General features: G+C 41.5%; 1 protein-coding gene and 1 long non-coding RNA gene across 2 annotated transcripts in view; both read right to left on the reverse strand.

Annotated features, from left to right (window-relative positions):
- Window positions 1-14,698, reverse strand: part of LOC307117027 — a 527,365-nt gene that overhangs the window by 81,616 nt on the left and 431,051 nt on the right. The gene's annotated exons all lie outside the window — the stretch shown is intronic.
- On the reverse strand, window positions 38-14,424 carry gdf10b (growth differentiation factor 10b). The gene is made up of 3 exons (XM_079801545.1): window positions 14,033-14,424; window positions 11,904-12,775; window positions 38-496 (listed from the first exon to the last, which is right to left on the reverse strand). Exons 1-3 carry the CDS (start codon window positions 14,277-14,279, stop codon window positions 305-307), a joined length of 1,311 nt encoding a protein of 436 aa, XP_079657671.1. The 5' UTR covers window positions 14,280-14,424; the 3' UTR covers window positions 38-304.

The raw sequence follows: 14,698 nt of genomic DNA on the forward strand, positions 1-14,698 counted from the left end.
TGCATTAAAACTAATTTTAAAAAATGAGACCCTATGTAAAGTGTTACCAGATTTATTTACAGAAATCCATTTAAATCGCTATGTTCTTTTAAATTTGTCATGCAAAACAAAAACAGTTTGGCGTACTATATGTTACAATAAGGATTATATACAATAGAGTGGAAAGAGGATACAATGTTTGTGTGCAAAGATCCAATATTATTTGAGGTGTCGAGGTCATATTTGCAGAGATAAAAAGTTCATTTTCGGCAGTCCCTTGAGCTGAGTTCATTGTGTTCTATGTCCGTTAGCGACCTCGCTATCCTTACCGACAGGCACAGGTCTCCACAGACATGCTGGGATAGACCTTCACGACCATGTTCCTGCTGGAGTCCAGGAACAGCACAGCCAGAGAGCTCATCTTGTCAGGAACGCAGCACGGCTCTGGAACTCCCGGCACGATCCCCACTGCTCTCACTATACTCTGGATGGTCGCATGATTGGATGGATGAACAACCTGCATTAAGAGAAGTAAAGGTTGGAGACAAATTACTGTCTTTCGTTGCACTTCAGAACACAGATAAAGATCTTTTTGATGAAATCTGAGAGCTTTCTGTCCCTCCATTGACAGATACACTACTACCAATTTGACTCTTCAAAAAGTTAATAAAGAGATCGTTAAACGAATCCATAAGAATCAAGTGGTTTAGTCCAGATTTTCTGAAGAGCCTCGATCACTTTATATGATAAACAGATTGAATTTAGGCTTGTAAACATTCATCAACTCACATCAGTTCTGAAAAACATTCTCGTGTTACGCAGCACGTTTGAGCTTCAGCAAGAACCAATGAGGTTCATTCTTGTGTTACGCATCACGTTTGAGCTTCAGCAAGAACCAATGAGGTTCATTCTTGTGTTACGCATCACGTTTGAGCTTCAGCAAGAACCAATGAGGTTCATTCTCGTGTTACGCAACACGTTTGAGCTTCGGCAAGAACCAATGAGGTTCATTCTCGTGTTACGCATCATGTTTGAGCTTCAGCAAGAACCAATGAGGTTCATTCTCGTGTTACGCAACACGTTTGAGCTTCAGCAAGAACCAATGAGGTTCATTCTTGTGTTACGCATCATGTTTGAGCTTCTGCAAGAACCAATGAGGTTCATTCTCGTGTTACGCATCATGTTTGAGCTTCAGCAAGAACCAATGAGGTTCATTCTCGTGTTACGCAACACGTTTGAGCTTCTGCAAGAACCAATGAGGTTAATTCTCGTGTTACGCATCACGTTTGAGCTTCAGCAAGAACCAATGAGGTTCATTCTCGTGTTACGCAGCACGTTTGAGCTTCAGCAAGAACCAATGAGGTTCATTCTCGTGTTACGCAGCACGTTTGAGCTTCAGCAAGAACCAATGAGGTTCATTCTCGTGTTACGCAACACGTTTGAGCTTCAGCAAGAACCAAAGAGGTTCATTCTCGTGTTACGCAACACGTTTGAGCTTCAGCAAGAACCAATGAGGTTCATTCTCGTGTTACGTAACATGTTTGAGCTTCATCAAGAACCAATGAGGTTCATTCTCGTGTTACGCAACACGTTTGAGCTTCAGCAAGAACCAATGAGTTTCATTCTCGTGTTACACATCGTTTGAGCTTCAGCAAGAACCAATGAGGTTCATTCTCGTGTTACGCATCATGTTTGAGCTTCAGCAAGAACCAATGAGGTTCATTCTCATGTTACGCATCATGTTTGAGCTTCAGCAAGAACCAATGAGGTTCATTCTCGTGTTACGCAACACGTTTGAGCTTCAGCAAGAACCAATGAGGTTCATTCTCGTGTTACGCATCATGTTTGAGCTTCAGCAAGAACCAATGAGGTTCATTCTCGTGTTACGCAACACGTTTGATCTTCGGCAAGAACCAATGAGGTTCATTCTCGTGTTACGCATCATGTTTGAGCTTCAGCAAGAACCAATGAGGTTCATTCTCATGTTACGCATCATGTTTGAGCTTCAGCAAGAACCAATGAAGGTCATTCTTGTGTTACGCAGCACGTTTGAGCTTCTGCAAGAACCAATGAGGTTCATTCTTGTGTTACGCAGCACGTTTGAGCTCTTGCAAGAACCAATAAGGTTCATTCTTGGGTTACGCAACACGTTTGAGCTTCAGCAAGAACCAATGAGGTTCATTCTTGTGTTACGCAGCACGTTTGAGCTCTTGCAAGAACCAATAAGGTTCATTCTTGGGTTACGCAACACGTTTGAGCTTCAGCAAGAACCAATGAGGTTCATTCTCGTGTTACGCATCATGTTTGAGCTTCAGCAAGAACCAATGAGGTTCATTCTCGTGTTACGCATCATGTTTGAGCTTCAGCAAGAACCAATGAGGTTCATTCTTGTGTTACGCAGCACGTTTGAGCTTCTGCAAGAACCAATGAGGCTAATTCTCGTGTTACACATCACGTTTGAGCTTCTGCAAGAACCAATGAGGTTCATTCTCGTGTTACGCATCACGTTTGAGCTTCAGCAAGAACCAATGAGGTTCATTCTCGTGTTACGCATCACGTTTGAGCCTCTGCAATGTAAGATTACAAATTTATACATCGTTATATCTAGGTTCCAATGTAATAGAATATAATTGAAAACATTATCTATATTTGACTTTTACATTTTGAAGTAAACTCGAGGAAATTCTAAGGAGATTACGTCAGGCCGTGTAAGTGTTTGAGACATTAAGTATTTTGTCTTTGTGCACTTCCTGACTATTTACCATGACAAGTTTAGAGCAATACTGCCTGAGTGATTGGATTAGCATCTATGCATTTGAATGACACTGTTATGCTGTTTGAATTAGGACAGGTCACACCGTTATGTCTAAGGTGTGTCCTTTACCTACACAACATATGCATTTCTTTGTTTGAATGTCTCCTCCCCTGCTGTATAATCCCTCCCCCTGAAATGTAGATAAATTGCATTGTTTTGTACTGTTAAGTTAGACTGTTTTCGGACGACCTGCAGCACAGAGAGTTCTCATTAAAAGAATAACTTCTGTTTGAACGCGATCCCGAAGTCTCCTGGTCTTCACTTCGTAGTTTCCTACACTTTAGAAGATAAAAATTCACAAGAGCAAGAACCAATGAGGTTCATTCTCGTGTTACGCAGCACGTTTGAGCTTCTGCAAGAACCAATGAGCTTCATTCTCGTGTTACGCATCACGTTTGAGCTTCAGCAACAACCAATCAGGTTCATTCTCGTGTTACGCAGCACGTTTGAGCTTCAGCAAGAACCAATGAGGTTCATTCTCGTGTTACACAGCACGTTTGAGCTTCTACAAGAACCAATGAGGTTCATTCTAGTGTTACGCAGCACGTTTGAGCCTCAGTGAGAACCAATGAGGTTCATTCTTGTGTTACGAAGCACGTTTGAGCTTCAGCAACAACCAATCAGGTTCATTCGCGTGTTACGCAGCACGTTTGAGCTTCAGCAAGAACCAATGAGGTTCATTCTTGTGTTACGCAGCACGTTTGAGCTTCAGCAAGAACCAATGAGGTTCATTCTCGTGTTACGCAGCACGTTTGAGCTTCTACAAGAACCAATGAGGTTCATTATCGTGTTACGCATCACGTTTGAGCTTCAGCAAGAACCAATGAGGTTCATTCTTGTGTTACGAAGCACGTTTGAGCTTCAGCAACAACCAATCAGGTTCATTCGCGTGTTACGCATCATGTTTGAGCTTCAGCAAGAACCAATGAGGTTCATTCTCATGTTACGCATCATGTTTGAGCTTCAGCAAGAACCAATGAAGGTCATTCTCGTGTTACGCAGCACGTTTGAGCTTCTGCAAGAACCAATGAGGTTAATTCTCGTGTTACGCATCACGTTTGAGCTTCAGCAAGAACCAATGAGGTTCATTCTCGTGTTACGCAGCACGTTTGAGCTTCAGCAAGAACCAATGAGGTTCATTCTCGTGTTACGCAGCACGTTTGAGCTTCAGCAAGAACCAATGAGGTTCATTCTCGTGTTACGCAACACGTTTGAGCTTCAGCAAGAACCAAAGAGGTTCATTCTCGTGTTACGCAACACGTTTGAGCTTCAGCAAGAACCAATGAGGTTCATTCTCGTGTTACGTAACATGTTTGAGCTTCATCAAGAACCAATGAGGTTCATTCTCGTGTTACGCAACACGTTTGAGCTTCAGCAAGAACCAATGAGTTTCATTCTCGTGTTACACATCGTTTGAGCTTCAGCAAGAACCAATGAGGTTCATTCTCGTGTTACGCATCATGTTTGAGCTTCAGCAAGAACCAATGAGGTTCATTCTCATGTTACGCATCATGTTTGAGCTTCAGCAAGAACCAATGAGGTTCATTCTCGTGTTACGCAACACGTTTGAGCTTCAGCAAGAACCAATGAGGTTCATTCTCGTGTTACGCATCATGTTTGAGCTTCAGCAAGAACCAATGAGGTTCATTCTCGTGTTACGCAACACGTTTGATCTTCGGCAAGAACCAATGAGGTTCATTCTCGTGTTACGCATCATGTTTGAGCTTCAGCAAGAACCAATGAGGTTCATTCTCATGTTACGCATCATGTTTGAGCTTCAGCAAGAACCAATGAAGGTCATTCTTGTGTTACGCAGCACGTTTGAGCTTCTGCAAGAACCAATGAGGTTCATTCTTGTGTTACGCAGCACGTTTGAGCTCTTGCAAGAACCAATAAGGTTCATTCTTGGGTTACGCAACACGTTTGAGCTTCAGCAAGAACCAATGAGGTTCATTCTTGTGTTACGCAGCACGTTTGAGCTCTTGCAAGAACCAATAAGGTTCATTCTTGGGTTACGCAACACGTTTGAGCTTCAGCAAGAACCAATGAGGTTCATTCTCGTGTTACGCATCATGTTTGAGCTTCAGCAAGAACCAATGAGGTTCATTCTCGTGTTACGCATCATGTTTGAGCTTCAGCAAGAACCAATGAGGTTCATTCTTGTGTTACGCAGCACGTTTGAGCTTCTGCAAGAACCAATGAGGCTAATTCTCGTGTTACACATCACGTTTGAGCTTCTGCAAGAACCAATGAGGTTCATTCTCGTGTTACGCATCACGTTTGAGCTTCAGCAAGAACCAATGAGGTTCATTCTCGTGTTACGCATCACGTTTGAGCCTCTGCAATGTAAGATTACAAATTTATACATCGTTATATCTAGGTTCCAATGTAATAGAATATAATTGAAAACATTATCTATATTTGACTTTTACATTTTGAAGTAAACTCGAGGAAATTCTAAGGAGATTACGTCAGGCCGTGTAAGTGTTTGAGACATTAAGTATTTTGTCTTTGTGCACTTCCTGACTATTTACCATGACAAGTTTAGAGCAATACTGCCTGAGTGATTGGATTAGCATCTATGCATTTGAATGACACTGTTATGCTGTTTGAATTAGGACAGGTCACACCGTTATGTCTAAGGTGTGTCCTTTACCTACACAACATATGCATTTCTTTGTTTGAATGTCTCCTCCCCTGCTGTATAATCCCTCCCCCTGAAATGTAGATAAATTGCATTGTTTTGTACTGTTAAGTTAGACTGTTTTCGGACGACCTGCAGCACAGAGAGTTCTCATTAAAAGAATAACTTCTGTTTGAACGCGATCCCGAAGTCTCCTGGTCTTCACTTCGTAGTTTCCTACACTTTAGAAGATAAAAATTCACAAGAGCAAGAACCAATGAGGTTCATTCTCGTGTTACGCAGCACGTTTGAGCTTCTGCAAGAACCAATGAGCTTCATTCTCGTGTTACGCATCACGTTTGAGCTTCAGCAACAACCAATCAGGTTCATTCTCGTGTTACGCAGCACGTTTGAGCTTCAGCAAGAACCAATGAGGTTCATTCTCGTGTTACACAGCACGTTTGAGCTTCTACAAGAACCAATGAGGTTCATTCTAGTGTTACGCAGCACGTTTGAGCCTCAGTGAGAACCAATGAGGTTCATTCTTGTGTTACGAAGCACGTTTGAGCTTCAGCAACAACCAATCAGGTTCATTCGCGTGTTACGCAGCACGTTTGAGCTTCAGCAAGAACCAATGAGGTTCATTCTTGTGTTACGCAGCACGTTTGAGCTTCAGCAAGAACCAATGAGGTTCATTCTCGTGTTACGCAGCACGTTTGAGCTTCTACAAGAACCAATGAGGTTCATTATCGTGTTACGCATCACGTTTGAGCTTCAGCAAGAACCAATGAGGTTCATTCTTGTGTTACGAAGCACGTTTGAGCTTCAGCAACAACCAATCAGGTTCATTCGCGTGTTACGCATCATGTTTGAGCTTCAGCAAGAACCAATGAGGTTCATTCTCATGTTACGCATCATGTTTGAGCTTCAGCAAGAACCAATGAAGGTCATTCTTGTGTTACGCAGCACGTTTGAGCTTCTGCAAGAACCAATGAGGTTCATTCTTGTGTTACGCAGCACGTTTGAGCTCTTGCAAGAACCAATAAGGTTCATTCTTGGGTTACGCAACACGTTTGAGCTTCAGCAAGAACCAATGAGGTTCATTCTCGTGTTACGCATCATGTTTGAGCTTCAGCAAGAACCAATGAGGTTCATTCTTGTGTTACGCAGCACGTTTGAGCTTCTGCAAGAACCAATGAGGCTAATTCTCGTGTTACGCATTACATTTGAGCTTCTGCAAGAACCAATGAGGTTCATTCTCGTGTTACGCATCACGTTTGAGCTTCAGCAAGAACCAATGAGGTTCATTCTCGTGTTACGCATCACGTTTGAGCCTCTGCAATGTAAGATTACAAATTTATACATCGTTATATCTAGGTTCCAATGTAATAGAATATAATTGAAAACATTATCTATATTTGACTTTTACATTTTGAAGTAAACTCGAGGAAATTCTAAGGAGATTACGTCAGGCCGTGTAAGTGTTTGAGACATTAAGTATTTTGTCTTTGTGCACTTCCTGACTATTTACCATGACAAGTTTAGAGCAATACTGCCTGAGTGATTGGATTAGCATCTATGCATTTGAATGACACTGTTATGCTGTTTGAATTAGGACAGGTCACACCGTTATGTCTAAGGTGTGTCCTTTACCTACACAACATATGCATTTCTTTGTTTGAATGTCTCCTCCCCTGCTGTATAATCCCTCCCCCTGAAATGTAGATAAATTGCATTGTTTTGTACTGTTAAGTTAGACTGTTTTCGGACGACCTGCAGCACAGAGAGTTCTCATTAAAAGAATAACTTCTGTTTGAACGCGATCCCGAAGTCTCCTGGTCTTCACTTCGTAGTTCCTAAAGTTTCCTTTTTAGTTCCTTTAGTAGTTTCTAAAGTTTCACTTCCTACACTTTAGAAGATAAAAATTCACAAGAGCAAGAACCAATGAGGTTCATTCTCGTGTTACGCAGCACGTTTGAGCCTCAGTGAGAACCAATGAGGTTCATTCTTGTGTTACGAAGCACGTTTGAGCTTCAGCAACAACCAATCAGGTTCATTCGCGTGTTACGCAGCACGTTTGAGCTTCAGCAAGAACCAATGAGGTTCATTCTTGTGTTACGCAGCACGTTTGAGCTTCAGCAAGAACCAATGAGGTTCATTCTCGTGTTACGCAGCACGTTTGAGCTTCTACAAGAACCAATGAGGTTCATTATCGTGTTACGCATCACGTTTGAGCTTCAGCAAGAACCAATGAGGTTCATTCTTGTGTTACGCATCATGTTTGAGCTTCAGCAACAACCAATGAGGTTCATTCTCGTGTTACACATCAGGTTTGAGCTTCAGCAAGAACCAATGAGGTTCATTCTCATTTTACGCAGCACGTTTGAGCTTCAGCCAGAACCAATGAGGTTCATTCTCGTGTTACGCATCACGTTTGAGCTTCAGCAAGAACCAATGAGGTTCATTCTCCTGTTACGCATCACGTTTGAGCTTCAGTGTAGCAATAATGCTCTGATTCAATCAGTCATCTGGCAGGATGGCCAAAGTCTGAACTCCTCACAGCCCTTGTGACTTTTCTAATCAAATCATACTTAAACAAAGGGCCTGTGTGTTGATGTAATTATCTACGCTGATTAGATCCGAGGCGTCATCGTGTAGCCGCAAGAGATTGGAACGTTGAACTCTTTGGGCGTCAGCCATCCCCTCTATAAGTACAGGAACGACCATCAACTCTTTGCATTTTCGCCACCACAAGGAAAGGACCTCTTGGCATTTCGCCATGGAGGGGAAGAACACCCCTGGTCTTCCCAACCCTGAGAGAAGGCCTCCCCGCACGGAGTGAGAAACCGGCAAACTTCTTGAACGACTTTCCTAAACTTCAAAGAAATTCTCCTGGGACCCGCAAATCCTTAGCGAACTTCCCCGACGATTCGAACTCAGACACTTACACAAGAAGCCATAGTAATGCAAGTATTCTATTTCACAATCAAACTGCTTGTAAAAGGTTGTCTGAATTATTCCTGTTCACGGGACTATGAATTTCTTGGGGGCTCTTGTGAAATTGCTGTGAAGCTGCCTCTCTCTCTTTTTCTCTCTCTCTCTCTCTCTCTCTCTCTCTCTCTCTCTCTCTCTCTCTCTCCCTTGTTAATTCTCTCTTTCCATCGTTCTTTTTTCCCTTATTCGTTAAGTTTGATTTTTCCTTGTTTGTACCATATTGTTTGTTTTCTCCTACATATATATGCATATTTCCCCCTTGTGAATCGTAGCTTCGTAAACTGTAGCTGTTTTATTAAAACCCAATGATTGCATTGAAGTGAATCCGTATTGTTTTGCTCACAAATATCGAAGTTAATGAGACGTAAGATTTTAGCTACCCATTTAAGCTTGATTTTCTTGAATTACCACTTCAGTAATACAAATTGTACAAACATAATTATATTTGTCCTGATCAAGCAGATTAATGTTTCTTAAGGTTTGTAAGATTGATAATTGATGAAGAAATCAATTTGGATAAAGGTTACTTTTCAATGATTAAAGGTTCCGTTACAAGGTAATATTTGTCTGTACAACAAGCAAATCATATTCATAGACTCATGAATATTTATACCATTTGAATTAATTATTCCCCGAAATGTATTGTTGTTACATCAGCAAGAACCAATGAGGTTCATTCTCGTGTTATGCAGCACGTTTGAGCTTCTACAAGAACCAATGAGGTTCATTCTAGTGTTACGCAGCACGTTTGAGCCTCAGTGAGAACCAATGAGGTTCATTCTCATTTTACGCAACACGTTTGAGCTTCTGCAAGAACCAATGAGGTTCATTCTTGTGTTACGCAGCACGTTTGAGCTTCTGCAAGAACCAATGAGGTTCATTCTCATTTTACGCAACACGTTTGAGCTTCAGCAAGAACAAATGAGGTTCATTCTTGTGTTACGCATCACGTTTGAGCTTCAGTGAGAACCAATGAGGTTCATTCTCGTGTTAAGCAGCACGTTTGAGCTTCAGCAAGAACAAATGAGGTTCATTCTTGTGTTACGCATCACGTTTGAGCTTCAGTGAGAACCAATGAGGTTCATTCTCGTGTTAAGCAGCACGTTTGAGCTTCAGCAAGAACCAATGAGGTTCATTCTTGTGTTACGCATCACGTTTGAGCTTCTACAAGAACCAATGAGGTTCATTATCGTGTTACGCAGCACGTTTGAGATTCAGCAAAAACCAATGAGGTTCATTCTCGTGTTACGCATCACGTTTGAGCTTCAGCAAGAACCAATGAGGTTCATTCTTGTGTTACACATCACGTTTGAGCTTCAGCAAGAACCAATGAGGTTCATTCTTGTGTTACACATCACGTTTGAGCTTCAGCAAGAACCAATGAGGTTCATTCTCGTGTTACGCATCACGTTTGAGCTTCAGCAAGAACCAATGAGGTTCATTCTCGTGTTACGCAGCACGTTTGAGCTTCAGCAAGAACCAATGAGGTTCATTCTTGTGTTACGCATCACGTTTGAGCTTCAGCAAGAACCAATGAGGTTCATTCTTGTGTTACACATTACGTTTGAGCTTCAGCAAGAACCAATGAGGTTCATTCTTGTTTTCCGCAGCACGTTTGAGCTTCAGCAAGAACCAATGAGGTTCATTCTCGTGTTAGACATCACGTTTGAGCTTCAGCAAGAACCAATGAGGTTCATTCTTGTGTTACGCAGCATGTTTGAGCTTCAGTAAGAACCAATGAGGTTCATTCTTGTGTTACGCATCATGTTTGAGCTTCAGTGAGAACCAATGAGGTTCATTCTCGTGTTACGCAGCACGTTTGAGCTTCAGCGAGAACCAATGAGGTTCATTCTTGTGTTACGCATCATGTTTGAGCTTCAGCGAGAACCAATGAGGTTCATTCTTGTGTTACGCAGCACATTTGAGCTTCAGCAAGAACCAATGAGGTTCATTCTTGTGTTACGCAGCACATTTGAGCTTTGGTGAGAACCAATGAGGTTCATTCTTGTGTTACGCAGCACATTTGAGCTTCGGTGAGAACCAATGAGGTTCATTCTCGTGTTACGCAGCAGGTTTTGAGCTTCAGGGAGAACCAATGAGGTTCATTCTTGTGTTACGCAGCACATTTGAGCTTCAGCGAGAACCAATGAGGTTCATTCTCGTGTCACGCAGCACGTTTTGAGCTTCGGTGAGAACCAATGAGGTTCATTCTCGTGTAACGCAGCACATTTGAGCTTCGGTGAGAACCAATGAGGTTCATTCTCGTGTTACGCAGCACGTTTTGAGCTTCGGTGAGAACCAATGAGGTTCATTCTCGTGTAACGCAGCACATTTGAGCTTCAGCGAGAACCAATGAGGTTAATTCTAGTGTTACGCAGCACGTTTGAGCTTCAGCAAGAACCAATGAGGTTCATTCTCGTGTTACGCAGCACGTTTGAGCTTCTACAAGAAACCAATGAGGTTCATTCTCTTGTTACGCATCACGTTTGAGCTTCAGCGAGAACCAATTAGGTTAATTCTCGTGTTACGCATCACGTTTGAGCTTCAGCAACAACCAATGAGGTTCATTCTCGTGTTACGCAGCACGTTTGAGCTTCAGCAACAACCAATGAGGTTAATTCTCGTGTTACGCATCACGTTTGAGCTTCAGCAAGAACCAATGAGGTTCATTCTTGTGTTACACAGCACGTTTGAGCTTCAGCAAGAACCAATGAGGTTCATTCTCTTGTTACGCATCACATTTGAGCTTCAGCAAGAACCAATGAGGGTCATTCTCGTGTTACGCAGCACGTTTGAGCTTCAGCAACAACCAATGAGGGTCATTCTCGTGTTACGCATCACGTTTGAGCTTCTACAAGAACCAATGAGGTTCATTCTCGTGTTACGCATCATGTTTGAGCTTCTACAAGAACCAATGAGGTTCATTCTTGTGTTACACAGCACGTTTGGGCTTCAGCAAGAACCAATGAGGTTCATTCTCATGTTGTTCTTGTGAATCAAGCAGATTGAGCTTCTGATTATGTTCCCTGATCAATGTTTATATGTGGATTATATGATCTGTTCATCACATAAAGCGATCAAGTCTCTTCAGAAAATTTGGACTAAACCGCTCAATTCATATGGATTAGTTTAACGATCTCTTAAAGTGGTAGTTGAGAGTACAGAACTGGCTCATATTTTATTCAAGAGATCTTCTTGTGTTCCGAAGATGAACAAAAGTCTGAAAGGTTTGGAACGACACGAGGGTGAATAATTAATGACATTTTATTTTTAGGTGAACTTTCCTTTAAAGTAATTTTCTTTTTCAGAATTAGGCCAATTGTATTGTTAAACTGGTAAAATTCTGAAACGATTTCAGCTCAATATTCAAATCAATATTTCATGTCCACATATTTATTTTATTTTGTTGAGCCGCCGTGCAATAACGGGATAATGTATATTCAGGCGGTCATTATAAACAAAAATATGCAACATAAACTTTTATTCCCTTACCTTTGGAATCGGGAATCCACAGGTTCCCGCACAATAGTAGGCATCAAATGCTTTCGGAGCTAATATCCATTCGCTCCAACCGATGTCTGCGAAGTCCACCCTCAGGTAACGACGCGTGCACACTCGCGGTTCACTCCACTGCTTGCGTCTCGCTTTTTTCATGGTCTTCTCGTCAAAGGTGAGCTCCTGCGACCCTCTCAATCCCTCGTGATATCCCTGGCCTTTTGACACCGGTTTGTGCTTTTTTGCAAAAAAGCCACTGTCCCATAACTCCCTGCTCTTCAGATCGTTGTACTGGACGTCAGGAAGGTAGTTATTCTGCAAGTGATCCACTTCCCTTCTGATTCTAGAGCTTAAGGATGCTGTGGGCGCTTTGGTCCTGGTCTCCTCAACCACAGGAGATGGACTGTATCTCTGTAAACTCATAGCAATGCTGTTTGGTTCTGTTATGGCAATGTCATCAGCGTATACAAGAATGAATGGCAGGCTGTGAGGAGACACACGATCATGACGTCTGTGGTGACCAATGTCGAACTCGACCGTAATCGAGAGTTCGCCGTTCACATGGGCTTGTTTGATGGCTGATGATATGTCTGTAATCTGCCAAAGCCCCTTTCTGTTAGGGGACAATGTGATGTTGCACAGCTGAGAGGGGGCGGCAGCATTTGGTGATGTTCCCCTAATGATGAGATGTGCCGTGTTGAGTGACTGAAGGGACTGGAGGCGGCATGCGGCTCCGCGGGAACGCCGGCAGGCCCAAGGCCGCTGACGAACTTGCTGGTCAAGAAAGTGTAGCGTTGACGTCAGTATCACCTCCGAGTCGGGGATGGAGGTCAGGTTGAAGCGGAAAACAACTTTGTGATGGGAGAGCTCTGAAATAAAGGCAGAAGTCATAACAAGTAAGTAATTGCCGCTTGTCAATTTAGCGTGGGTTTTACGCTCATGCATGCATGTGATTGACCAGTAAAGTTTCCAGACAACATCCTCATAAACAACACATTTTTCACATTCTAGATTTAACATCCGACCACATTCTATGGTTTACGAGGTAGTTTAATAAAAAGATAAACACGGCTCCTGAATCAGTTTCTGGCCATATGGTAGTGTTTAGTGAGCCGCTCTCAAGGTTTCTTTCTTTCTTTTTCCCCCCTGTTTCCACTAATACCCTCTCAGTGTTTTAATAGTGCACCTCCAGTGGAAACTTAGCAGCTCTGAAAAACTGAAATAATGGGGAAATGCTTTCTGTGCATGTATTCGCATTATGCTTATCATAGCCTAATTCGTTTTAATAGGTGCATATGGATTTTTTATGTGATGCATATTCAAAAGATGGATTATAGATATTTTTGTCTTGTATTTCATCAAGGGTTTCCAACAAATAACAGTCTATAATTAACACTGTTAACTATTAACTATGATAAATTGCCTCAATAAACTCCAAATTACTGCATATTAATAGTTAGTAAGGTAGTTGTTATTGGGTGATTAAGGGATGTAGAATATGATCCTGCATAAGGCATTTATATGTGCTTTATAAGTACTAATAAACAGCCAATATCCTAATAATAATAAGCAATAGTTAGGTAATAGTGAGAATTGGACCCTAAACTGAATGCATAAAACACAATTATATTGTATTTTATGAAATATTGGTAACACTTTACGATAAGGTTCATTAGATAACAGTAGTTAACTACATTAGTTAACATGAACTAATAATGAACTGCACTTATAAAGCATTTATTTATCTTTGTTAATTTCAACATTTACTAATACATTTTTAAAATCTTGTTAACATTAGTTAATGCTCTGTGAACTAACATGAACAAACCATGAACAGCTGGATTTTTATGAACTAATGTTAACAAAGATTAACAAATAAAGTAACAAATGTATTGTAATGCATTAACTAATGATAACTAATACAACCTTATTGTAAAGTGTTACCGAAATATTTATATGTAGCCTACTGTCTTGTATTTATACGTTGTATTTGAACATATTAAATATAATTCAAATGAAAGTTAAAATATAGATAACATTTTGGAAGCTCAAAAACAGCGTGATATGAAATATGAACTACTGTGCAACATGCTGTGTTTTATTTCGTTTTTAGTTGTTTTACTCACCTTGGACTCCTCTGAAGCCCCGGACTGTATTGACGTTCTGTTGTTGTTGATGATGCTTCTTGCTGTATTTATCATAAACTCTGTACATATTAGCAGTCATCATGTCTCGTGCAGGAGTGTGTAATAATGACGGGTCTGTTGCAGGAATATCTCCGTTCAGCTCCGACGAGTTCACGAAGCAAACTTTGACGATGTTAAGACAGAGAAAAACGTGAGCCACCACAGCACAAATCGATGCCATATTCATAACGACTCCTTCGCAATAACTTTATAATTGAGCAAACTGGATGAAAGTGCTGGGAGACTGATGGAAAGCTCCGCGTGAGAAGGACTGGAGTTGGAGGAGGATGAGGTCTCGCGCGCATACACTTGTTTCTCAATGCTGAAGCGATGATGACAGAAGATGACGTGCCCGCCGTGCAGCCAACGAGAACCGTAAAGCATCTCTCTACCGCGCGCTATTATCGTCAAATGTCAAAAGAAACACAGAAGCGCTTTCAAGGTAGTAACTGTAACATACCAACTATTGATGTAAAATTAAAGTAGCCTACTATTTGTATGCTTTATCCTCCTGGGACCCACTAATAGACTTTTGTCCTCTGTAGTGGACGTTATATTTTAGGGAATTTCTCTGACATCATGCAGTCTGGCTGTCCTGTACAGAGC

Source organism: Gobio gobio (assembly GCF_949357685.1).
Source record: "Gobio gobio genome assembly, chromosome: 20".
NCBI classification, from domain to species: Eukaryota; Metazoa; Chordata; class Actinopteri; order Cypriniformes; family Gobionidae; genus Gobio; species Gobio gobio.

Excerpts from the sequence above, each read along its gene's own strand:
- gdf10b (XM_079801545.1), bottom strand. The coding sequence starts at position 14,279 with ATGAATATGGCATCGATTTGTGCTGTGGTGGCTCACGTTTTTCTCTGT. Across the intron at positions 12,776-14,032 it reads GGGCTTCAGAGGAGTCCAAG|AGCTCTCCCATCACAAAGTT; the intron begins GTGAGTAAAACA and ends CCTTTATTTCAG. Across the intron at positions 497-11,903 it reads GTGGATTCCCGATTCCAAAG|GTTGTTCATCCATCCAATCA; the intron begins GTAAGGGAATAA and ends CTCTTAATGCAG.